Source organism: Silurus aristotelis (assembly GCF_946808225.1).
Source record: "Silurus aristotelis genome assembly, chromosome: 1".
Taxonomy (NCBI): domain Eukaryota; kingdom Metazoa; phylum Chordata; class Actinopteri; order Siluriformes; family Siluridae; genus Silurus; species Silurus aristotelis.
Window position 1 is genome coordinate 19449148 of NC_139574.1, and position 24440 is coordinate 19473587.

At 34.9% G+C, this 24440-nt stretch overlaps 3 protein-coding genes across 4 annotated transcripts; 2 read left to right on the forward strand and 1 right to left on the reverse strand.

Moving 5' to 3' along the window:
- The first annotated feature begins 4095 nt into the window (after positions 1-4095).
- zc3h12aa (zinc finger CCCH-type containing 12Aa) lies at positions 4096-10262 on the forward strand. Of its 2 annotated transcripts, none has more exons than XM_083542548.1 (6): positions 4096-4318; positions 4787-5217; positions 5610-5749; positions 7472-7706; positions 7875-7981; positions 8212-10262. In XM_083542548.1, the coding sequence occupies exons 2-6, from the start codon at positions 4877-4879 to the stop codon at positions 9192-9194; spliced, it is 1806 nt and encodes a 601-aa protein (XP_083398674.1). In that variant the 5' UTR covers positions 4096-4318; positions 4787-4876; the 3' UTR covers positions 9195-10262. The 2 variants fall into 2 exon arrangements, with proteins under 2 accessions (XP_083398674.1, XP_083398675.1); XM_083542549.1 differs by having other exon boundaries at positions 4129-4318; positions 4865-5217.
- On the reverse strand, positions 9318-15032 carry LOC310726756 (uncharacterized protein). Its single transcript, XM_083542578.1, has 8 exons — positions 13255-15032; positions 12952-13092; positions 12506-12593; positions 12057-12241; positions 11822-11954; positions 11589-11721; positions 11204-11443; positions 9318-11085 (listed from the first exon to the last, which is right to left on the reverse strand). The coding sequence occupies exons 2-8, from the start codon at positions 13024-13026 to the stop codon at positions 11028-11030; spliced, it is 912 nt and encodes a 303-aa protein (XP_083398704.1). The 5' UTR covers positions 13027-13092; positions 13255-15032; the 3' UTR covers positions 9318-11027.
- Positions 15033-18834: 3802 nt separating this feature from the next.
- On the forward strand, positions 18835-23069 carry LOC310738250 (uncharacterized protein). Its single transcript, XM_083563235.1, has 9 exons — positions 18835-19129; positions 20476-20541; positions 20768-20929; positions 21045-21070; positions 21171-21269; positions 21443-21599; positions 21713-21795; positions 21893-21988; positions 22182-23069. Exons 2-9 carry the CDS (start codon positions 20502-20504, stop codon positions 22431-22433), a joined length of 915 nt encoding a protein of 304 aa, XP_083419361.1. The 5' UTR covers positions 18835-19129; positions 20476-20501; the 3' UTR covers positions 22434-23069.
- The last annotated feature ends 1371 nt before the right edge of the window (positions 23070-24440 follow it).

The window sequence follows — 24440 nt, forward strand, 5'->3', positions numbered from 1 at the left end:
GTGCACATACATATTGGGTGGATGCCAGATAGTAGTAGAAGTGTTTATAGCACAAATTTGTTATTTAAGCACTTAAGGCATGATCTACCATCAGCCATTCTTTTTCATTTTTATAGCGTTGCAGTTAATTACTCTTATGGGAATTCCACTGAAAGTGATTAAAATAGCATGTCAGTAATAAGCAAAACTGGTATTTTATCTTACAAAACCATATCTACTCTCCTTTCACCTCCTCCTGCAGTAAACCTTCACACTCCATTGCTTCAATATTTCAGAGTGTAACTATCTGGTTAAAAATGCATAAAAATGCTCATTCTTCTATTTTAAGTAAATGTTTTAGACTAATCAGAGTCATGGGGAATCTGTAGCCCATCTCAGAAACACTGGATGCTGGCAGGAATAAACTGTGGAAAGAAGGCACCATGTGCATACACATTTATACACATTCACAAAAAGGGGCAATTTAGAGCTACCAGTTTAAGAAACAGAATGTTTTCAGGAGATTGGTGAAAATTGGAAAGAAAATTGTAGAAAATTAAATGAAAGTATTTTTTTCCTTTAAATTTGCATCATAATTTTGCATCATAAATTTGCATCATAATTTTGGCTTATGTGAAGGATAATCCATCCAGTATACACACACTTCCTCCAAATAGGAACATCACTGCAGAACAATGTTTCTGTCAGATTGATTAAAATAGAAGGCATAGGTTTGGCAATAGGATTGGCGGGCAGTCTTAGAGAAGGAAACCTGTAGTAACAAATTGTTAAAGACCCATTGTAGCAATTTAAAAATAAAGAGCCATCCAATTTGGTCTGGTGAGCTGCAGTTATGCTGAAACAGAATTGAGAATAAATTGGAACATTTGAGGATAATCTTAAGCAGATTCCAAAATGGGATAGAAGAAGTGGAAACAATGTTTCATATTGGCATAAGGTGTCATATTCTGTGATAGGACATTATTAAGGCAAATCACACAAAAAAAATAAATAAATAGTAGTATAGAATACCAACCTAAGTGATTATTCATTCATTTATTATTCTTTAGTAGGCACTTTTTGTGGTAAATTTCATAATGTTTCCAATCTGTAACATATTCCACAGTGAAACATCAATAATTAGACATTATGCACACATTTATTTATTTAAACAGAATATTATAAATGAATAAATGAATGAATGAATGAATGAATGAATGAATGAATGAATGAATGAATGAATGAGTTTATTTATACTTAATCAGGGACAATGCACAAAAAACATTAGTCTAAAAAAGAAGAGATGTCATGTGCCAGGTTATAGCAAAAAATGCTCATTTTCACCTGCAGTCCCTAGACAGATGTTACATTTACAATAGGTCATAAAATACATACAGTATCATACATGAAAGCATTTTTTCACTCACATCATTAAAAACACTCTCCACTTCATGAATCTAGCACCCACTCATTCACAGTCTACATTGTATGTATCACAGTCATTCAGTGCTTACAAGTTTGCTTTGTTAATAGCCACTGTTTGGTCATGTGTGTAAATGTGCTATAGTTTGTACATGAAATAATTTCATTTGGAAGAGTGTTCCAAAGGCTCGCTGATTTATAAAAGAACGAATGTTCACCATAAGTGGTTCTGCATCTTGGAACGCTGGACTCTCCTCTGTACTTTATGGACTAAACTATGTAGATACCTGACTAACATAATAATATGTGGGCTTTCCCTAAACAGTATCCACAAAATTGGAAACAATTTTATAGGATGTCCTTGTAGGCTGTAGCATTGCATTGTTTTTTTTTATCAGTGGAACTAAGAGGCAAAGTCCAAATGTGTTTTAGCATGTGCACAAAGAGAGGTCCATTAAGACATGGTTTGCTAAGTTGTTGTAGAAAATCTCAAATGGCCTGCACAAAGCGCTGATTCCAAACATTTAGGTATTGTTAAAGTGTTTAAAATATATATTAAATTCAATTTGGATAATGATTTAGAGAATATTGGAGTAGGTTTTAATTTGATTCAAAAAGCAAATGCTGAGTTGGTGAGTCATTTTTTTATATGGATCTCATTCTATTATATACTGTACTCAATATACTGTATTACTCTGAACACCGATCATTTTCAAAAGCTTCCCGCAAAGTCTGTCTTAGATTTTCATGCAGTGTGTCTAATCTCCTCAGAAACATTTTTATGTCACATTCATTTACTTTCCTTCCGCAAACATGGTATCTTTTATAAAAGAAATCGCTTGCAGCACCAAAATTGGTTCTTTCTAAAGACTTATCACATATGAACAGTGCAGGGACGCTTAGGAGAAACTGTTTGAGTTTGACAAACAGTGATGACAAACAGGTTGTGTCATCATTGTCAGAATCCATTACTATCAATTCTTTGTATTGCAGTGCCACCAAAATTGAACTATATCCACAACACTAGTAGAAAAAAAAAATTTGATTATAGTCTATACTGGTCTCTTACGAAATGGAGTAAGGAATCCCTTATTGAAATGCAATAAATACTGAAAGATGAAAGTCATTTTGAGACAATGGAAAAAGAAGGGAAAACTCCATGCTAGGAGAGTAATTCAGCACATGTTGGTGTTTTTTTTTTTTTTTTACCTTGAGAGGTGTGGATTTCTTACTAAAAATACCTTAATCTGTGTGCTTACAAGATAGTGTATTAAATTTAGAAAGTCTGTTAAATGACCAAGTAATGTCATGATTTCAATTAAAAGCTTAGACAGTGTGTGAAGGAATCAGGAATCATTGTGGAAGCTTGGTGTAAAAGCTCCTTTTTTTTCATATTTTGTCTTTTTTTGTTAAACTTTTTGTTGGTCATCAGATAATTATTTTCTCAATAGCATAATAGCCATGAATAAAATAAACTGCACATTTGATTCCATGTTGTACTAATGGAATCAAGAACATCAGTTCCCTCACATCATCACATGCTGTGTTTAATGCGCGATTGTGTGCATCTCCATTTGAACTCTGAAACAATTAGATTATTTGGAGCACAATTATTTTATTACTGTATCACCTGCCTTTACACTGTCCAGCTGGTGTGTTAGTCAGATGTAAGGATAATTAAAGATCTTAAGTATGAAATGAGAAATGGAACTGTGGAATAAATGGCAACTGTGAGAAAAACTACTGTCGCAAGTTAAGTAGCGCAGGTCACACCGAACTTCTGCTTGGAAGAAAATGGTTTCTACACATCCGGCTCCCCTCTGTAAATTCTTAGAGCCTAAAGGAGGGTTTCCATGGTAGCTAAATGTAGGAAAGATGGAAGGAGGCAGAGAGGGGAAGTCGGAGAGGAACTCATCGTTGTTTGCTCTAGCTCATTGCCCTGCAGCAATATCAGCGCAGCAGACACCTGGGACCATGGACAACAGAGCTCAGAGGGTGCAGTGGACTGGCAACCTTTGCTGATTAGTTTCTTCAGGATCTGGAACTTCACTCTGTACACACCATTAACCTGCAGCCCAGTGAGCAGGACATATTAGTGATCTCACCCATACTCACCTGTGCAGAACTACGCAAAAATTGCACATGCCCATTACTGCATACACGCTGATTTTAACATTAACCTACTGTGTGGATTAAAAGTTTCATACTGAGATTTTGATATCAGGTTCAAATTGCCTGACAGTCTATCCATATACTCAGACAGCTAATGAAACAAAAGAATGGCTGTGAACAGCGGGAGTGGGTCTGATCTCATTTAGAAAACACCGACAAGATTGGGGTAATGCAACTCTAATAGTAGCTCTTTTCCGCTTTTCCTTTGACCAGAACTTTTTGCAATAGTACGACAGACCAAAACAAAAAAAGAGCATCTTCGTACATGAGCTACTAGGCCTCAGTGGAACCATACAGACACAGCTGGACGCAGCGACATCTTGTGTCTGGTGAGAGGAAGCACGCACGCTCCTCGCTCATGCATTATTTATAAATTCTATAGTAAATCGTTGTTTTTTATGTTTTACGTCGGATAATGAAATTATCGTATTAATATGTAAAATACATTAATTAATTAGTTTTAAAAAAATACATAGGAATGATAAATAACAATCCGTGATAATGGGTGGGATTTGTTTAGCCCAGGTCACACAGGTAGGCCATCCTGAGCTTCCGGGAGGAGGAGTAGGTTATATAGAGAGCAATGTCTTTACCAGGAAGGGAATGCGAAGAAATGTCTTATTGAGCGACTCTTGCTGTTGAGACTGCCTTACATTCAGCGTTTCTCACTGGTTTTACTTGGTGTATACTAATACACCGTCGAAGACACGATTGAAAATGGGCGGTTTATAAAGTCAGCAACACGGTAGGTCTACAGAATTACTGCCTTCGATGTTTGTGTACTGTATTTCTGTTTGCCTAACGCATAGGACAGGTAAAGTCACACTCCGTTTTTCTACATACTTCCTTTCTAACTAACTAACACTTTAGTCAGTGCCAGATGAACCTGCCCTTAACGTAAAACCCATAAAAATATATTTGTATATGTTTATTTAGTTCTCACGAGTTGTCTTCTTGTAATATAGTTATCACTGACATGTATTTCCTGTCGGGAATTCATGACCCTGGTTTTCATGAAAGCTCTCATGTTTTCCTCCTGGGTTTTAGACATGAACTAAAAACGTGAGAACTTAATAATAAATGTGTTATAGTATGTACTTATGGTAACTTTTTTAGTACAGAAGAAGATTTTAGGGGAAATCTGATCGTTTCAATGTGACTTCAAACATTCCACAATTTGTTGACCCTTGTGCCCTGCTGGTTTCCGTCACAGACGCTGATACAAGCGAGATCTACTCGTATACAATGAGGCTGACCTTGCAGTTTTCTTGACGTGCTGCTCTTGCTGAAGTCCTTTTAAAGAATGCAGCCTGCTTGCCATTATGGCATCTCGGAGCTCCAGCTGAAGGTGGACTTTTTCCGTAAGCTGGGATATTCACCGCAAGAGGTACAAGCAGCCCTGCTGAAACTGGGCTTGGACACTGATACGAATGCCGTACTTGGAGAACTGGTGCGCTCCGGAGCCAGAGACTCACTGACAGCAAGCCAGGAGAGTGAAGATGGAAGCTCGGGATTTAGCCACCGTGGAGGAGGTGGATCCAGCAGTAAAGATCTCTTCAGGGACATTCAGAGATCCCCAGCATTAGAAGAGTTTGACAGCGATCTCAAACCCATTGTGATTGATGGAAGCAATGTGGCTATGAGGTAGTGTGGAAAAAGTTGGTTTAGTCCATTTTACTGAATTAGTTTATTCAATCAAAGGACACATTTTTTTCTTATTTATTTTTAAACTAAGTAACAAACATTTGTAATTAAGCTTCATGCTGAATCAATAAGCAATAATGTTTAATAAGAATTAAAAAATAAAGAGATGTCTTAAAGTTCCCGCTATGGATCATATTCATAATATCATATTCATCAAGTCATTTTAGCTGGCTTTCAAGAAACATTGTGCTTCAACAGATAAATGACTGTATTTGGCAGTACAGTGCCGTTAATAAGCTTTTATGATATTTTGCATATATGTAAATAATTCCCTTGAATGTATTTCTGCTTTCAAATCCTATCTCTCTTTCTCTTTCTGGTTTCTCTGTAAGTCATGGGAACAAGGAAGTTTTTTCATGTCGTGGAATTGAGCTGGCAGTTAACTACTTCCTTGAGAGAGGACACAGGTGCATTACTGTTTTTGTGCCCTCATGGCGAAAAGAGCAACCCAGACCAGATGTCCCAATTTCAGGTAAGGACACTCCCTTCTCAGAAAAATGAGTCATCAAAGAATGATGCATGTAAACATCTAATCCTCACCATTTGCAGCATAAATTCATGCCACATTTTCTACCAAATGCAAATGCTGACGTATTGAATAGTCTGATTTTGCATGATAAAGACTTGCATTTAAAGAATGCATTGAGCAGTCTCTGAATCATGCATGTAAATGTGTTTTAGTAGGTTGTATTGCTCTTTATGAAGACTGACATTCACAGAGTGATTGAGAAATGTTTTAAATATCTGTTTGTCATACTGGCTTGGTTTTAAATAGAATAATATATTGTGCCTTTGTTATTAAGCCAAAGGTGATTAAATAATTGAGTCACAGTATGCTTCTCTAATCCATTCCAAGTCTGTTTTTCTCGCTACTTAAGTACTTTGTAATAATTGGATATATTATAATGCTGCATTATAAAAATGGCATTTCATATTTTAGCCAAATAATTTTTAAATGAACTCCTCCTATGAATTCACATTAAAACACCAGTAGTGTTTTAATAATTCAAACACTAAGCATTGTAAGCACTGCAATTTTGTTTTGTAAAAGTCCAGCTATCATTTAGATCTTTGGGTACAAAGAAAATGAATTTCATTCCAGGAACAAAATATTTGCTTCCTTATAGAAGTCAATTTGTTCTATCAGGAAGAATAAACCTCCCTTGAGGCTGCTTCGGGAATTCCCCAAACCAGGAAGTTCAACAATATTTTTGTATTTCCTTCTGTCATTCTGCTCGTCCCATTCATTAATTTTCCTTCAGTCATTTACTAGGTGTGGCTTCTTGTTGTTGTAGAGAATGTCATATCACCTCAAATATATTTTTGCTGGTCTCTCTTTATTCTTGGTTTTAATTATAGGTTTATAAATATAGTTATATTCTAGATAAATAGATTAGTATTACTAATGTTTGTGTTTATTCTGTTAGATGAAATAATAACCTTGTTTGGCAAAGGTTCCGAATTAGAAGCTTTATAAATACAAACAAACAAAAATACATTAGGGTAAGAACGAGAATAATATCGGAAGTGCATTTTGGTAATGTAGTTGGTCATACGATAAAATGAATTAATCATAATAGGGGATATAGATAGATCAAGATTTAGAGGATACAATTATCACCCTATTTGTTCTCTTTCTGGTGATTTGTGGTTATTACACAATAAATATAATAATATTTAATATTTTATTTATGCCAAAATACCTTATTTGTCAATTCTTCCTCATTAAGACTGTATTGAGACATTATTGAGAGTGTATTGAGACATTTTATATAAGGCAGCACTTTAAATAAAGCAGTGTTTTGGTTTTGTAATGGATAACCAATTAGTTGTCTCCTGCTGTTTTTGTTTTGCCACCTGTTAAGGTGTCTGGGTTTATAATGTACAAAAAAAAGTCTACATACCACTGTTAAAAGTGCTTAGTTTCTTTGACATCAAAATTATAAAACCAGGATTAATTGTCACATTAACATCCTTAATGCTTTTTTTTTTACCTTTTTATAATAACAAAATAAAGTGGAAAAACAAATAAAGGAAGAAGAAAAAGTTTTCATTATAAACCTGTACATTAATATGCCCAGAGGAAACAAACACAGAAACAGTGATCATTGGCCATTAAAGAGGATGAAGAAAACATAATTGATTTAAATAATTTGATTGGTTAAATTATTGACCTGTTTGATTCTGGTTTCAGATCAGCACATTCTTGCAGAGCTCGAAAAGAGAAAGATAGTTGTATTCACTCCATCCCGGCGGGTAGGAGGAAAGCGAGTGGTCTGCTATGATGATCGATTCATCGTTAAACTTGCTTATGAACTGGATGGCATTATTGTATCTAACGACACATACCGTGACCTTCAGAGTGAACGGCCTGAATGGAAGCACTGCATTGAGGAGGGGCTACTCATGTACTCCTTTGTCAATGACAAGTATGTGATCAAATGTTGTGTTTGTACATAGACCTAAATGTAATTCGTATTTATAAATATTACATGTATTCAGGTTTGCTAAAAAAAAATTGCTTGTACATTATTGTTATTGTTAATGTGTCTTTTTTACAATTAAAATGTGCCTAATTATCTCGCAACTATGCACAGGTTTATGCCACCAGATGACCCTCTTGGTCGCCATGGCCCATACCTAGATAATTTCCTTAGAAAGAAACCTCTGCTACCAGACACCAAGCGCCAGCTTTGTCCTTATGGTAAACACCTCTTTTTTGACAGTATACATTTTTCCTTATTACAGTTATTATCTTACTGTACATTGAAATCAATAACTTAGTGAATTGTGTGATAACTTACTTTGGCTTCATGCTTAGAAATACATTAATGGGGAGATTTATAATGTTGTCCATGATGACTGAGTTGATGACTCACTTTTTTTTTTTTGTTTTTTTTTTTTTTTTTTTTTTTTTTTGTTTGTCTCTCTCAGGAAAGAAATGCACATACGGAATCAAATGCAAGTTTTATCACCCTGAACGTACAAGCCAGTCACAACGTTCTCTTGCAGATGAACTAAGGGACAATGCCCGTCTGTCCAGTTCTGTCCACTACTGTTCAGAAGAGAGACGAAGATCGGGAGTTTCCCAGAGAGGGTCTAGCCACACAGAGTCTGGCTTCAGTTCATACTTTCCCTCATTAGAGCGAGAGCTGGAGTACAAGCTAACTCTGGAACCTTCTGTTCGTATACCAAGAGACCAACTCACTGAAAGCCTGCAGCACTACTGGGATGATGTCCCTACTAAGTACCCAGCCTGTAACACTTCTCTGGACTGGCAAAGTCTGTACAACCCATACCTCACTAATCCTTTATCTAGCTCAGATTCTGGCCTTGGCTCCTATGAGAGTCAGTTTTCAGATGCATCTCGAGGACATGATGATTCCTACAAGATTAGTTCTCGGCATAATAATAGGTTTTATGAGCAGCCAGATGTGCCTCTTGCTTGCACTTGCTCTTCTGAGCCAGTTGTCCAACCAAGCATCCATCAGTACCCTCTTTCCCAGCACCCTCACAACTGCTTTGATTATGGTGCACTCCAGTTCCGTAGGCCCTCTAGCAATCGACCCTACAGCCTTCCTAATTACGCACAGCCTAATGGGCTTCATCACAGCCAACCAAAAGCATGTTCTGACACAGTGTGGCTCCCTCAGACTCGCACAGCTGTTAGTTTACCCAACCCTCTCCATTCTGTTGGACCCCACAGATCTAATGATGGTTATGGGGGCAGCCAGGGAGGGCTCCATCCAAACACTGAACCATTTGAAGTAGAGCGAGAAGAGACAAGGAAGAAACTCCATGCAATTTTTAATCCATATCATGTGGATAAGGTTATGGGAATGTTCCCAAAGCTGAAAGATGCCCAAAAACTTGCAGCAGAGATTCTCAAACACAAGTCCAAAGGAGAGTTGTTCTAATTTTTCTATGCTATATAGTGAAAGACATAGTTTCATACGAGCAAAGGATTTTTTTTCTCATGTGAAACAGTACACAGGTAAATGAGGTCGAATTTTAGAACATGCATTATTATTACTGCTATATTTCTTGACAATGTTTGTATTCTTTTGTTGTTTTGGCTTTGGCCAGAATTATGATGATATCTGAATGTCACATCACATAGTAAATGTGATGAATTTGTATGACAAGAAAGTCAAGTTATATCTACAGAGTGTCTAAAAAAAATTTCCATTCCATGGGAAAAAAATTTATTATTATTTTTGTGTCTTTCCAAAATTTGTTTATATTAATTATTAATGGGAGAAGTTTGTGTATTTAAAATTTAAATGGCAACCATGTATTGTAAATAAAGTTACATATTGCAAAGAATAAAATTAAATAAATTCTAGGTATGGAGACTTTTGGGACACCAGTACAAAAGTTGTTCATATTTGAGTAAAGCATGTATATCATGCTGTATTGATAAAGATTTGTGTGATTATTGTTAAATATCTGTCATTGATGCACATTGCATCTTTATCATATTATTAATTTGGTATGTTAAGATGCAGTATTGTGGCCTACACATGTTTTAATATTGCTTATTGTGTCTGGCACTTGTTCAGATGGCTTTTAAAAATATGAAATTACAATGACTGTATTAAGCCAGCCTTTTTTCTTTTACATTAATATTTCAGTTTGATTACTAGTAGCTGGTGCTGCATTGTTGTTTAACCAGTGTAAGAAAAAAACTATTTACTAAGGTATCATTTCACTGTTAGTTATGATACTTGTATTAGTAATTTTAGTTCTTTCATTTTGCATTGTATATTTGACATTTTGCACTATTACTTATATCAAATGTATACAGGAACACACTGGCATTAGTTTGCATATTTTGGATGTTTGTTCTTATGTCAGTTCCACTGTACTATTTTCTAAGCTGTCTGCTTTATAGAAATATTACACTTCATAAAAAAAAAATAAGAAAAATGATTGAAATTTTTTTTTGTTTGTTTGTTCAGCAAAATGTATATTATTGCTACCCATTCCTTTTTTTTGTTTGTTTTTTTCATTTACTCTCATTTCTTAGGAATTTTATTGTCATTAACCTTGTTACGATGTTTCCCTCAGGTGTAAAAATGAGGGAGCACACAAGTAAAATTAATTTCTCATACAATGACTGAACAATATTTAACAGTCATATTTGTTAGCATGTACAGATCAGGAAAAGGATATAAAACATGTCGGTGTTGGGCTCCAGATCGAAATAAGAGGAACCACATATGGCCAAGTACATGGCAAGACATGGCAAATTTAGATGTGTTTGTTTTATGGTAGTGGTATTTTTCTGGGGATCTATTAAAGTAATCAATTAACTATGTTTTATTATTTTGTACTTGCACAGCTAGGATAAAACCAATTCTTTTAGCAAGTGCATATCTTACATCACTGGATTGGGGGTAAGGGAGAATGTGTGTGATAAATAAAATGGGTTTTCCATAAACAAAAAAAAAAAAAAAAATTTAAGAAATGCAATAGCATGTGTAAAGATTTGCAAATCAAAGCCCATTTCCTTACATTTAAGTACAGAGCTAGTCGATGAAATGCAATTAAAAACTAATCAGCATTACAAGTACTTGTGGTATGATAAAGTTAGGGGAATTGGCTGTGGGAAAATGTTCATTACAAATAGTACTTTACACTTTAATTTGACATTGCTGAAATGTCTCAGCATGTATGTGTATCCTCACAAAAAGATGCTCCTCACAAGCCTTGACAGTTTGATGGGGTTAAAAAAAGAATTTATGTGTCTACTCCCAGGCCAGTAGTAGCTTGTTGAATGCCACAAATGCACCATGTCCAGGCTTGCTAGCGAGAAACAGAAAGACAGGGTCATGTTATAAATAATAAATACTTGTAAGTATTTTTGGTCATTCTCTAATCATTTGTATGTCCAAGAGATATTTTTTGCAGCAAGGCCTATTACCAGTCAAAGTAGCACTGTCCCTCATAGGTGCCTGCTTGCTTTGTATTTTCAGACAGCTCCAGCTCCACACCCAAACAGAAATCAGCTGAGCCATGTGGTTGTCCCAGATAGCGCAGGGTTCCAGTGCTGATTCGTCCTGTAGGCAGCAAAATCCGAACCCTGTGGCCAATCTGCAAGTCCATTGGGGAATGTGGCACAAAGGCTCTTTGGTGACAAGTGGCACTTCTTTGTAAGCCCACACTGAATAAAGAAAATCATTGTATGAGATTTTGTGACTGTACACACTTCACTAAATAACAAACATACATCTTACAATCAAACCACTTTTTTTTTTTTATCTTGTGAGTGTATATTGAGAAGTGAGATTAAGAGAGCTTCCTTGTACCTTGTGCTTACAGACATGGCAGATGTAGATCTGGAGTCAGGAGTAGTACAAAAGGAGCCCTGTTTGAAACTGTTTGAGTAAGCCACATCGTGCAGAATTTTCACATCCAGTTGGTGTATTTTTTTCAAGCCACCTTACAGAAACCAGCAAATAACAGTAATCAAGAGCTTCCTGCTAAGAGTATTGCCAAATGTAGCTAATGAAAATCTACTACTTCTCGAAGAAAAACTTACTGGTCCAGCCATGTTTCTTTTTCTCAAAACTGTGTCTTTCCTCCAAGTCAGATTCTCTGAACCTTTCATTCATTTCTGTGAAATCACTTGTTTTGTGTAAAGCCAATGACCTTGTGATAATCTCAAAGTTCAGCTGAAAAGGATGCATTCACAAAAATGTCATTTCCAATGTGAGTTCATCACTTGTCAATTTTAACAAATGGATATGGTAACTACAACATAAATCTGCGCATACCCGATCCCTTAGATCATGCTGTTTCGTCTGCAGCTCCAAGAGCCTCGTTTCCCACGATGCCCTTTGATAGGCAATCTGAGCTTTCAGATCCTGAATCTCTCCCTCAGCTTTCAATAGCCTCTTGTGTAAGGTACAGCTGTGCTCATTGTGATGTGACTTCTCCCAGGTGTCTTTTCTCTCAGATTCTTTAAGAAATGTTTTTTTTTTCCCAGATATTTGTAATGTGCAATGTCTTGTTTTTCATGCAAGAAGCATTTGTAATGTAGTCATCCTGCCACCTCATGTTGAGGTTGAAGCATTGCATACAGTTACATATTTATATTTCTAACTACATGTATGTAAAGGGAAATCCATGTAATACCTTTATGTGTAAACAGTGCATTGCCTGGTTGGTTAAAAAAAAAATATTTTATATGTATATATATACATTATATATCAATCAAGAAAACCTGTTAAGTGTTTTTTATGGGTACAACAATGACGTTCAGGTTCATGCGTTATCCATGGCGTAGAGTTTATGGCACAGTATGGGTTTACCTATAATGCAACCAAAGTAGCATATTATGTAAGCAATATATATATATATATATACACACACACACACACACACACACACACAATAACACAATATGGACAAAAGTATCTACAGCCATAGAAAAATATCTACAACCACAATCCAAAAACTAGTGGAAAATCTTTGCAGATGAGTAAAGTTTATTATAACAGCAAATGGGTATTAAATGTGGAATGGGGTGCCCAAAAACACATAAGAATCATATGATCATTTTTCACAACGTTTATTTCCATATAGTCTATATTTAATAAGTACAAGTAGCAATATCAGACTTACAAGTATTATAGTAAAAATGTATCAAGCAAGACAAGCCATGCTCACCCAGAAAAACCTCCAACAGCTCAACAGGCCTTTCAGAGTCCAGACGACTGCTGACCACATGACACATGTCACCATATTGAGGTACTTTTACAGGCACATGGTTGCCAGTTGTCTGTAAAAACGTTGCCAAACAGAGCTGACCTAGTGAATGTTCACCACAAGGAATATTGTTAGATGTATGAATGTGATACATGAATTCTCCACATATCACCTTACAATTAAAGATGACAGCACTTAAAACATAACACAATTACCAGGTTAATCACAAGAAAAAATACAACAAATAGAAAAAAATATTCAAACCTTCCTGTTGTAAATCCTAATGTTGTAAGCTGTTAAGAATTCCTACAGATTGAAAACTGCTTGTTCATTTATTAAACGCATAATGGTCGTTTGCACAGGATAATGTGCTGCTCCGACTGAGACTGTTAATGCCAAAACGACCATGTGTGTAAATCCTGTATAATCTTCTTAGGCACTGAGCTGCATGGTGGAGTTGTGTCCCTCATATGCAAATTTTGGTCTCTGATCCTATTTACACAAATCCAAATAATTGTCCATTGTGGAGAAGTGAAAGGGAGCACATCTAAACATTTTTTTAAAAATTAATCTATTTAGAATACATTGATAACATTTTCTTTGACTGACAGTTTGCCCAAAATTGTCTTCTTGATAAAAGGCTCTTGTTGTTCAACAGGATTGCCACAAGAGGGCAAAATATCACTTTCTGACCTGGAAAACAATAATAATATAGACTATTTTGTAGGCAGCTTAATCATCCATTAGTGTACTCATGGGAATTCAATAATTGATTTTCCAAATAAGCTCACATTTTATCTCTTTTAGTCAAATGCTGCTGCTCGGATTGTTTATGTATAAGCTAATAATCTCGAGTGAATTAATAGAATCATTTATGGAGGCTTCTCAGCCAGTATTGGCTGTTTAGTAATCATTATTAGTATGTCAAACAACAAGCACTGTTTACCTTAGTGGCCAACCAATTGTAATGCTCTCACATTACCCTATAGCAAATATCTTATTATCTACTGTTAGGAAATTTAGCATGGAAAGTTGATTATTATTATTAGTAGTAGTATTATCATCATCATGGACATCCTCAGGCAATAATATTTGCTTTGATTATACTGTTTGCACAGCATTGTGCTGTTTGCCATGAGAATAATATCAGCGAGGCAGGCAAATAATGTTGGACTTCATATTAAATAAACCCTTAACACAAAGGAGTAGCCTGGCATTTAGTGATTACATTAATCAGACATAACACTAAAACAAGCTGCATAATATTGTGCACGTCTCCTTTGTGTGGTGAAAACAGCTCTGACCTGGACAATAAGGCATGGACTCCACAAGACCTTTAAATGTGTGCTGTGGTATCTGGCACTAGGACATTAGAAGCAGTTCTGTATGTTGAATAGTGGGTCCTCAATAAACACTTTTTTGTTCAGCACATACCATATTCATATTAAGATCTGGAGAATTTGAAGGTCAGGTGAAACAGGCCACTGCCATTAGGGAATATTTGAAATAAAGGAGTGTACCTTTCTGCAACAATATTTAGGTGGGTGGTATGTGTCAAAGTAACATTCACATAAATCCCAAGTCCCTAAGGTTTCAAAAAAGAACAGTGTCCAAAGCATCACTCTGCCTCTGCTGGCTTGGTTTCTTCCTATAGTGCATCCTGGTTCTATCTCTTCCCCAGGTAAGAAACACACATGTACCTGGCCAAACAAATGATGTAAAAGGAAACATGATAAATCACACCAGGGCATCTTTTCCACTGCTCCATGGTTCAGTTCTCATCCATACATGTCCATTGTAAAGTCTTTCAGCATGGTCACTCTGCATTAACATTCTCAGCATGAACTTTTTCAATCTGTGTTACAGCAGCTTTTTTGTGTGTTTGAACCAGACAGGCTAGCTGTTTTATCAGTTGTCCTTACTTGGACATATAAAAAAATAAAAAATAAAATAAGACACCGTGTAAAATGTAAATAAATACACGAATGCAGTGATTTGCAAATCTCATTAATCCATACATAGTTTACAATATTAAAAACACATCAAATGTTTTAAACATTGTACCAAATGAGGGAATGTACCATTTTAAGGAAAAGTAGGTCATTTTCGATTTGATGGCTGCAACAAATTGGGATAGTGGAATAGTGTTATTAAAATTAACAGTTGAGGAAACATATTTAAAACTAATTAGGTAAATTGAAAACAGATAAGATAAAAAAAAAGGTATATCTGCCTCTCTAGGTGTCTCTTTGAGAATTTAAGATAGTAAAGAAAGGCAGAATTTCACCAATCTGTGTAAGACTGTCTACAAATTGTGGAAATTTAGAATAATTCAATTTAAGGATAAAAATAATTCCTCAACATAAAATTGCAAAACAGTTAAGTATCTCATTATTTACAGGACATTATATTATCAAATGGTTTGAAGAATCTGGAGAAATTTCAATTTTTCTATTATATATAGACAATCACTATTGGATGCCCTTGATCTTCGGGCCCTCAGGTGACACTGCATTTAAAACAGTCATGATTCTGTAATGGAAATCACTGCATGGGCTCATTAACATCTCTGGAAATCATTGTCTGTGAATACCCTTTGCCATGTAATCCACAAATGCAAATCTCTTAAATCTCTATTATGCAACGAAGAAAACATGAGTGAACATGATCCAGAAACACTGGATCCAAAGCTCATTTAAACTGTAATGAGTGAAAGTGGTAAACTGTTCTGTTGTAAGATGAATCAAAATTTTAATATCTATTTGGAAACCATGAACACCATGTCCTCTGGACTAAAGAGGAGAGGAATGCTCTGGCTTGTTATCAGCACTCAATTCATTATAGTGCCTGTGGAATGGCAGCTTGCACATTTGGAAAGGCTCCATCAATGCTAAACAGTATATAGAGGTTTTAGAGAAACAAATGCTTCCATCCAGAAAACATCTTTTTTAGAGAAGGCCTATTTGAGCAAGACAATGCTAACTGCATACTGCATTTATTACAATAGTATGACTTCAGTGTAAGTAGGGGGAGTAGTGGCTCCAGCGGTTAAGGCGCTGGGTTGCCGATCGGAAGGTCTGGGGTTCAAGCCCTGGTATCGCCAGGCTGCCACTCTTGGGCCCTTGAGCAAGGCCCTTAACCCTCTATGCTCCGGGGGTCCCTTACGAGGGAAATATCAAGGTCCGTGACGTCGGAGTGACGTGGGGCCGCCTTCCCGTGGGTTCACCACCTGCAGGAGGGACCGTAAGAGACAGTGCTGTGAGGATTGGGCAGCAGTCGAAGGCGGGGGCCTGCTTAATAATAAAAAAATAAATAAAAAATTTATTCCCTGTGCTATCAAGTATCAAGCCACAATATAAGTGTAGCATGCAATGCATTACAAGCTGAATAATGTTAATAATTAGCTTAATAAATTAGGTAATGGACACTACAAATACATTTCCGTATGTTTCAGTGAGACAGGGTGCCTGATAACTGCTCCAAATTCGGTGTGGATAAATGAGCTTACATGGGTCTAAAAGCTTATGAATAAATAAATAACCACAATGCTTGTTACTGTGCTGTTTAGAAAAACCAACGTCATCTTCTGAACAAGAGTGTAAATACACTCTTCTGCAGCACCTTTCTCAGGGGCTTCATTAGTCTCCACCAGCCACGTAGAGGTACAGTATATGCCGTTGTCTGGTTGCGCTGCTTCTCCTGGGAAAAAGGCAAGAGAAAGCCACTGTCTCACCCCCTCTCTATAATGTATGCCTTTGGGATATAGCCATCATATTCCATTCATTGTATTCGCTCAATAGAAACAAAGATTAATATTTGTTATGTCCTGCCACCTGCTTCAAGCTGCTATTTTTATAGAGGCCGAGCTGGTACATGTTAAGCCTGTGATTTTTTTGCCTCTCTTAACCACGTACATGCTCAAATTATTTAGATCTCCATAGAGTGGCATTTGCTTTGTCATTCTAAACTCTTTCAGTGTACCTTCACTCAGATTTACATGAAAAGTAAGCAGCTGTCAGGTTAGCACAGATAGCAGCAACCAAGCTTGACTACAGCAGACATCAGCACCTGCACTTCATGTTCATATTGTGCACAAGATCAAACCTAAACCAGACTTATGTACTCTGAGAACTATTATTTTTGTGTAGTGTAAACAGTGTTCATGTACTGTCTATTTTATCTGTACTGATTTTGCTTGTATTTGTCACATAGTCCGAGTCATTGTTCTTCGTGTTTTGCTCTTATAATAAAATGTCCCACCTGTATCCATCTTCAAATCAAACCTTCCATGACAACAACATCACTTCATTTGCTTATAGCCAGCATTGCTTATGGAAATGAGAGAAATGGAGCAGAATAGCATGAAAATTACAACCAAATATTATGAAAGCAAATTTTACCCAACAGACGTTATTGTTTTTGACGTGTGATTTTCTCCTGATATTTTTGCTTTCAATGCCGTGCAATTACAATAGTTTTTTATAAGCATTTTAAACAGTTCAAGCTTTTGTAATTTCAGCCACAAATAAAAAAAAAATTACAGATTAGCTGAATGTGATCTGTAATGTGGGATTTTTATTACCTGAGCCACTTGTATTCTTTCTATCTGAGAGAGGGTTCATTCTTTGCATTCCATAACCCATAATTACAAAGAAATGACTGTACTTAGAGGGTACACATATGGAACATTTAAAGAAACTGATTTTTTATTGTTTATTTTTATGTTTAGCTTTATGATCTAAACAAAACCTTTATATTCGCTTGACTTTTTTAAATATTTTTACTAATTCCTCTTAATATTTATTACTAGGAATAAATATACATTTTGATATAGTGTGTATATATATATATATATATATATATATATATATATATATATATATATATATATATATATATATATATATATATATATATATATATATACATACACATACACAATGGACATATATACATTAAAGTGAAATTTCATGCAAACACCTCCTAAATGGTACTAGAGCATAAGTTAAAAATAAATAGATAGATAGATAGATAGATAGATAGATAGATAGATAGATAGATAGATAGATAGATAGATAGATAGATAGATAGATAGATAGATAGATAGATAGATAGATAGATAGATAGATAGATAGATAGATAGATAGATAGATAGATGATTTGTGTCAAATTGTTAACACAAGCAAATTCTTAAAAAAAATATATATATATATATATATATATATATATATATATATATATATATATATATATATATATATATATATATATATATATATATATATATACATATACAGTATATATCGTAGCACCTAAAGCAGGCCTCAGAAAATAGTAAAGGTATGCTTTTTAAATTGATCTTACTGGCAAAATCAAGAGATTGCATTAAAATTATAGAGTGTAGTATGGTGAGTAACTGTTTAATTACATTTAAAATTCTCATTTTTGTTTCAGGTGCAAAAGATAACACCACAAAAAAAAATTGTATGTTTTCAAAATGTATTGCTGTTTTCATGTGGCATGAGTGTATGCAAATGGAAGGTGTGATGAGGTGAAATCAACTAGTTTTACTTAAAGCCTTTAGGTTCACTTAAAGCCTTTAGGTTCTATTATCATTTGAGTTTTACTAGCAAAAAGAGACGTTTCTAAATTATTGGATAAGCTTAGGATGTGTCAATTATAAACCTGTAATAAGCAATGTAATTAAGTGCAGGTGAATGAGCGCATTTACACGATTTTAGCATTTAATTGGGATATATCACTGATCCTTGCTAATGTGTGTTATTCCAGATCACGGCCTGCTGTTTCATTACCATTGTCCATATTTTAGTCAATAAAATAGTTAATGTTAAAGAGTGCCTTCTTTCCCACTGAATAGACTGATTCTTCTGGCACATCTGTCCAAATTCTGTCCCTCCCCTCCTGTTTGGAAATGCAATTAGGACACCAGGCCGCAAAAACAGTTTCCACTCATTAGGCTACCTCTCGTGTGATGTCAGCAGAAAGGTAGCAACCGAAGTGGGGAGAGGGAGGGAGAAAGGAGGGCAACGAGAAAGAGAACGGGAGAGCGTAGGCACTTGACTTCAACCACAGCTGCCATCCCCAGGCAAAATATTACTATCCTACTTTCTCAACAAAAGTAAGTACAATTTCACCCTAGCTTTTGACTTTCTAAAGATTACCTTGCGCAATGTTGGATGCCTTCCGATTTCCAGGGATTTCCCCTGAAAGATGCCAAAATGCCAACTGCACTATGTTGCTATGGTTGCAGACTGGTGCTAGTGCATTCACAGGAATAACACAGAGCCAGGAATAATTTGATGTGCTTGCTGTAGACTTAAAAAAATGCAAACCCAGATTGTTTATATAATTATGCATTACTTTTTCAAAAACTGTTTCAAAGTAAATGTTTAACAGAATGGAGTAATAAAATATATTTAATTTTTATACATTTTTTATCGCAAGTATGTTTATTCAGAACTTTTCCGTCAGCCATGTAGTTGTGGTAGTTTGTGGGATAAAAAGAAAAAAATGTTTCATTAGCCATCCTGTTAATATTGTAATCAGTAATAAATATTTATAATTTTTTGATTGCATATAATGGAATTTGTGCTGCACTATCGCAGTGTAAGTACATCTATCTTGTACATTTGCATGTTAGGCAAATTAAATCGCATGCAGACTAAATGAACATTGAACAAAATCTAAAGGTTTTGCATTTTTTCCTACCCACACTTTGGTAGTGTATTATATGTTTTTCCTTCTTTCTGATGCAAATCCCCACAATTAATTAGTTCATTCCAAAAAGGTTTTTTTATTCTCTTTGCTGAAGTGAAGTCAAATTATCCTCTACTTCCTTACAAAACAGTGAGATGAAGAGAAAGAAAGAGTTCAATTTTGGAGAACCTGTTGACATATAGAGTGGTTTCCAAAGCGGTTTCCTGAAGGAGATTATGCAATTTCATCTGGGGATGAATAACAAGCTGTGCTCATGTACCCATGGGATTTTCAATGAACAAACAAGTTGTTAATTGTGTGTGAGCAACAGGTCCCAATGAAAGTGAGTGATTTTGTAACTAGGACTATGAGGTATCTTCCAGTACATTTCCATGTAGAAACTGATGAGTGACTTCTTATTGGAGTTACTGAGTAATAAAGGAGCATTATTATTAATAATTAAAACTCAAGCAGCATGGTGTTTCCAGATCAATTGCATTTATAATAGCATAGCTATAGCTCTACAAAAGGTTAACCTGCATAAAGAATGAGAAAACTTTTGTATAATAATTAGAGTTGCACAACACAGAGTTTATTCAATAGACATTTCTGCAACTAAAAAGCTTTAATTAATCGATTAGTCTGTCATTTTCCAAGTACCAGATTGTACTGGCTAAAAATAATTATGTAATAGGTGAAAATATTTGTGAAAACAAATTAGAGATGTGGTTAAGTTGTGAATAAACTACCATGTCATTGCATCAACAGGTGAAACCAGGTCACAGCAAAAGAAAATGAAGAGCTCTGCAGTAATACCCTATACCCTGTCTAAAGGTAAACATTTAATACATATTCTGTACTAAAAGATAAACCAAAATAAAATAAAGGATGGCATAAAATATTCCTTTTATTTTTTTTTTACATGACATACTTTATCTCAGCACTCACTAGAATTAGTTCTTACCTGAGGCTGACTTTTCAAACCTTAGCTCAACTGGTCTGTGTAAATAGATTGCTTAGTGCTTAGTGGACTTTGACTCTGTCTTTCTATTTCTTGCAGTTTTCCTTGTTTATGTTTTCCTACAAACAAGTTTGATTTTGTGTGAAAGTGCAGACGAAAATTCTATAGACAACTCAACAACCATACCTATCACTGTAAGCCCACCTAATGGGACTTCAAATTCTACAATGGCTCCCTCATATTACAGTGTGAACACTACTGGTAAGTAATCACTAAAAGATAATATTGTAGTTATATTATGTGTTGTCTATCTTACAGAAAAAGTGCTAACGAAACGTATTGATTAAAGCTCCTATTTTGCTGTATTTTCTTGTAGGCACAAATATTACAAGCACTACACTGGTGAGTAATATAAGAAGCAAGTTAGCTTTAGATGTAATAAACAGACTGGAGTGTTATCTGAGATTTGTTTTTTATTCAGTTCTTGTCCGATTTTCAATAGGTGTCCTGTCAGATGTTCTCTTGTAATTACTCTGCATGCTACAATACGTTCTTAAGCACCAACATCACCACCTGCTCAGCGACTGAAAATTTTTGTGAGGTATAACAGCTCACTGCATGTACTAAACTTATTTTTGATAGTCTGTCAAATGTTGCAGATTTAATATAATATTTTTCTCAACACCATACCGCACTATGGATAGTGTGTGCTTTTCAAATGAGATGTTTTGCAATCCCAATGAACAATCTGATTGATATTCTGTGTTGTATTAGCTGAGAAGAGATGGAGATATGTTGTATTCAGTGAGGTGCACAAGCTCGTGCCTCAGTGCCTGTACAAACACTTCTCAGAACAACTGCTCCATTAGTTGTTGCGCTGACAATTGTCTCAACACCACTCTCAACAACCTACTCAACTCTTCCCTCATAAGTACTCTCACTTTTTTAGCTTTTTGTAATCTTAATAGATTTGCATAAGGTGCAAAATTACATAAACACTGAGTAGTTGGATAGATGTGGTACTATTTTGTTTTCTAATCACAGTGACGACAACAACTGCCCCCACCACCACTGCCACCACTGCTAAGGTTTCTACTGTTGCCACCACCACCACCATGGCAACCAATGTAAGAATGTAGAGAAACTTCATTGGTTCACAGAAGATAAATCATTTAATTTGTTCACTTTTTTTTTACACTCCTTTGTTTTTATCACTGTCAACAGGGCAAGAAGTGCCATAAGTTAAGCTGTAATGGAGACACCTGTTATCAAGGCAATACCAATGTTGTACTATGTTCTCCTGGTCAGAACTTTTGTATGGTAAAAACTCTTCTCATATCTTTCTATGCACTTTCTTATAGATTAAACTAAAACTGTTTGAGTAAAATTATAAAATGTGTGAAAAAAGGATAGTTATTTTAGTTATATCATCTAGCATTAAACATTGACACTGGCTCTAGTCAACCACTTGTGACTGAGAAATTATTAATAACTCTATTTTCCTTCCTCGTAGCTGAAAAAGACGCCAACTGTAACCTGGACAGCAAGCTGTATAGAGGACTGCAGCAAGGAAATAGTGTGCACCTCCAGCAATAACAACTGCATCCTAGAGTGTTGTAATGCTACGACCACAGCTTCCTGCCTCAAGCTAAACGGCCAAGTAAACGTTGTTGGTTCTGGTGCTATGACTCCATGCTTTTACATGCCACTTGTGGTGTCTTCATTTTTCCTCTGGTTGCTCATGATGGGCAAAACTGCAGGTTAGATTACTGGTGTGCAATGAAATTGAGCACTAGGTGTTGATTACTGATTGGTGTGTGTGTGTGTGTGTGTGTGTGTGTGTGTGTGTGTGTGTGTGTGTGTGTGTGTGTGTGTGTGTGTGTGTGTATGTGTGTGTGTGTGTGTGTGTGTGTGTTTGTGTGTGTACATGAGGAATTGTATGCTATTTATTTAACTGCATGTCAACTGAATGTTATGAGTGAAGTTATGTTCTATAAAGAGAGAAATTATAAATTATGAAGAATTTTTATAATTTAACAATGTATAATCTATACATCATGCTACAAGCAGCATAATGAGAGCATTTAGTTCTAGCATACATATTAATTGTCTGTTTTAGTTTAGCCTGTTTTCTTTACCATTTGCATATGACAGCATGACTTGTTTTGAGGTAAACAGTCCAATCATTTAGGGCCTTTTGGATTGGTGTCTATTATTTAAAGATGTTTGGGTAACGTGAATCATATTACCTGTTAAGCATTCATTCTTTCTCCTGCCAAAGCAGTTAATCCAAACCTAATATTGAAAACAAAATGTTTAAAGGCCTGCCAAGTAAGGCTGTTTCACAGAATATTGAGCATTTCATTAAAGTAAAGAAATGACAACCAAACAAAAAAGAAAATATATATGCACTTTATACTTATACTAGTCTAAATATCAGTAGTCATAAGATTAGTCAACATTTGCATATGAGAACTATCTGTATGGCAGGTGACTTTTAGCTAAAACTCTAAACCTGAATGGTTTATTTTTAAACACACATCTATTGCACTATAAGATTGTATAAACCTGTCTACATTTTATTGTACAAATTAAATCATTACTAATAACATCTGGTTTTGCATGTTTCATTTCTAAGGATACTAAGAGAAGAACAACAAAACGACCTTGTCAGACTTATTCAGATAATTTTCAGAGATATTTTAACAAAGAGAAAAAGACAAAAAATGAAAACAAAATGAAATAAAACTAACTTAATACTGTCCCACACAGGGTGTTTTTGTGCTAAGCTTCAGATTCACGCAACCCTGAGTGGGGCTGCTAAAGATGAATGAATACTTAAACATGAATAATTTACTACGTACCACACCTTCGACTTGTTTGTACAGCTTTTCTGAGGCCTTCTGTGTCACTTGTTCCTCTCTATTAGTTAAAGGAATTCTAATAACCCTCAAAATCTCACAAACACCCCATTTCATTGCTCTTGATCTAATTAAACATAACAGAGGTTTGAAATTTGAAAATTAAAAGGTTATATATATTATATGACCACTGATCATTAGTGATCTCCCAATCTTACATAAAATATTCACTTTCACAATTAATTAAAGTTTAACGATTCTAAATTAATATTATAACCATTAAGTCCCTGGCTGATTTTGAGACTTTTCCTGTATTAACAATTTAAAACAAATAATACATTTTTGTTGTTGTTGTTTTTACTTATTCTCTAGTACCATATAGGAGGTGTTTGCATGAAATTTCACTCTAATGTATAAGCATAAATATATGTAATTGATGCCAGTCTGACCTAAAAAAAAAAATATATATATATATATATATATATATATATATATATATATATATATATATATATATATATATATATATATATATATATATATATATATATATATATATATATATATATATATATATATATATATATATATATATATATATATATATATATATATATATATATATATATATATATATATATATATATATATATGTATATATATATATATATATATATATATATATATATATATATATATATATATATATATATATATACGTATATTGTTTGTGTGTGTGTGTGTGTGTGTTTTGTGTGTATCATTTATAAAATAAAAAAGGAGAAAAAAGGTAAAGCAGGAACACAGTCTACGGCTGTATTCCACTGCTTAAGTGCACCAATTGGCGCAGGGAAATTAGAGGACACTATACCCTATGTAGTGCATTCTGTTAGTAACGGTGAGCCGTTTGG

Excerpts from the sequence above, each read along its gene's own strand:
- zc3h12aa (XM_083542548.1), top strand. The coding sequence starts at position 4,877 with ATGCAGCCTGCTTGCCATTATGGCATCTCGGAGCTCCAGCTGAAGGTG. Across the intron at positions 5,218-5,609 it reads GGAAGCAATGTGGCTATGAG|TCATGGGAACAAGGAAGTTT; the intron begins GTAGTGTGGAAA and ends TTTCTCTGTAAG. Across the intron at positions 7,982-8,211 it reads GCGCCAGCTTTGTCCTTATG|GAAAGAAATGCACATACGGA; the intron begins GTAAACACCTCT and ends TGTCTCTCTCAG.
- LOC310726756 (XM_083542578.1), bottom strand. The coding sequence starts at position 13,026 with ATGGTGACATGTGTCATGTGGTCAGCAGTCGTCTGGACTCTGAAAGGC. Across the intron at positions 12,242-12,505 it reads CCATAAAAAACACTTAACAG|AATCTGAGAGAAAAGACACC; the intron begins GTTTTCTTGATT and ends CATTTCTTAAAG. Across the intron at positions 11,955-12,056 it reads AGCATGATCTAAGGGATCGG|CTGAACTTTGAGATTATCAC; the intron begins GTATGCGCAGAT and ends CATCCTTTTCAG.
- LOC310738250 (XM_083563235.1), top strand. The coding sequence starts at position 20,502 with ATGAAGAGCTCTGCAGTAATACCCTATACCCTGTCTAAAG. Across the intron at positions 20,542-20,767 it reads ACCCTATACCCTGTCTAAAG|TTTTCCTTGTTTATGTTTTC; the intron begins GTAAACATTTAA and ends TATTTCTTGCAG. Across the intron at positions 21,989-22,181 it reads CTGGTCAGAACTTTTGTATG|CTGAAAAAGACGCCAACTGT; the intron begins GTAAAAACTCTT and ends CCTTCCTCGTAG.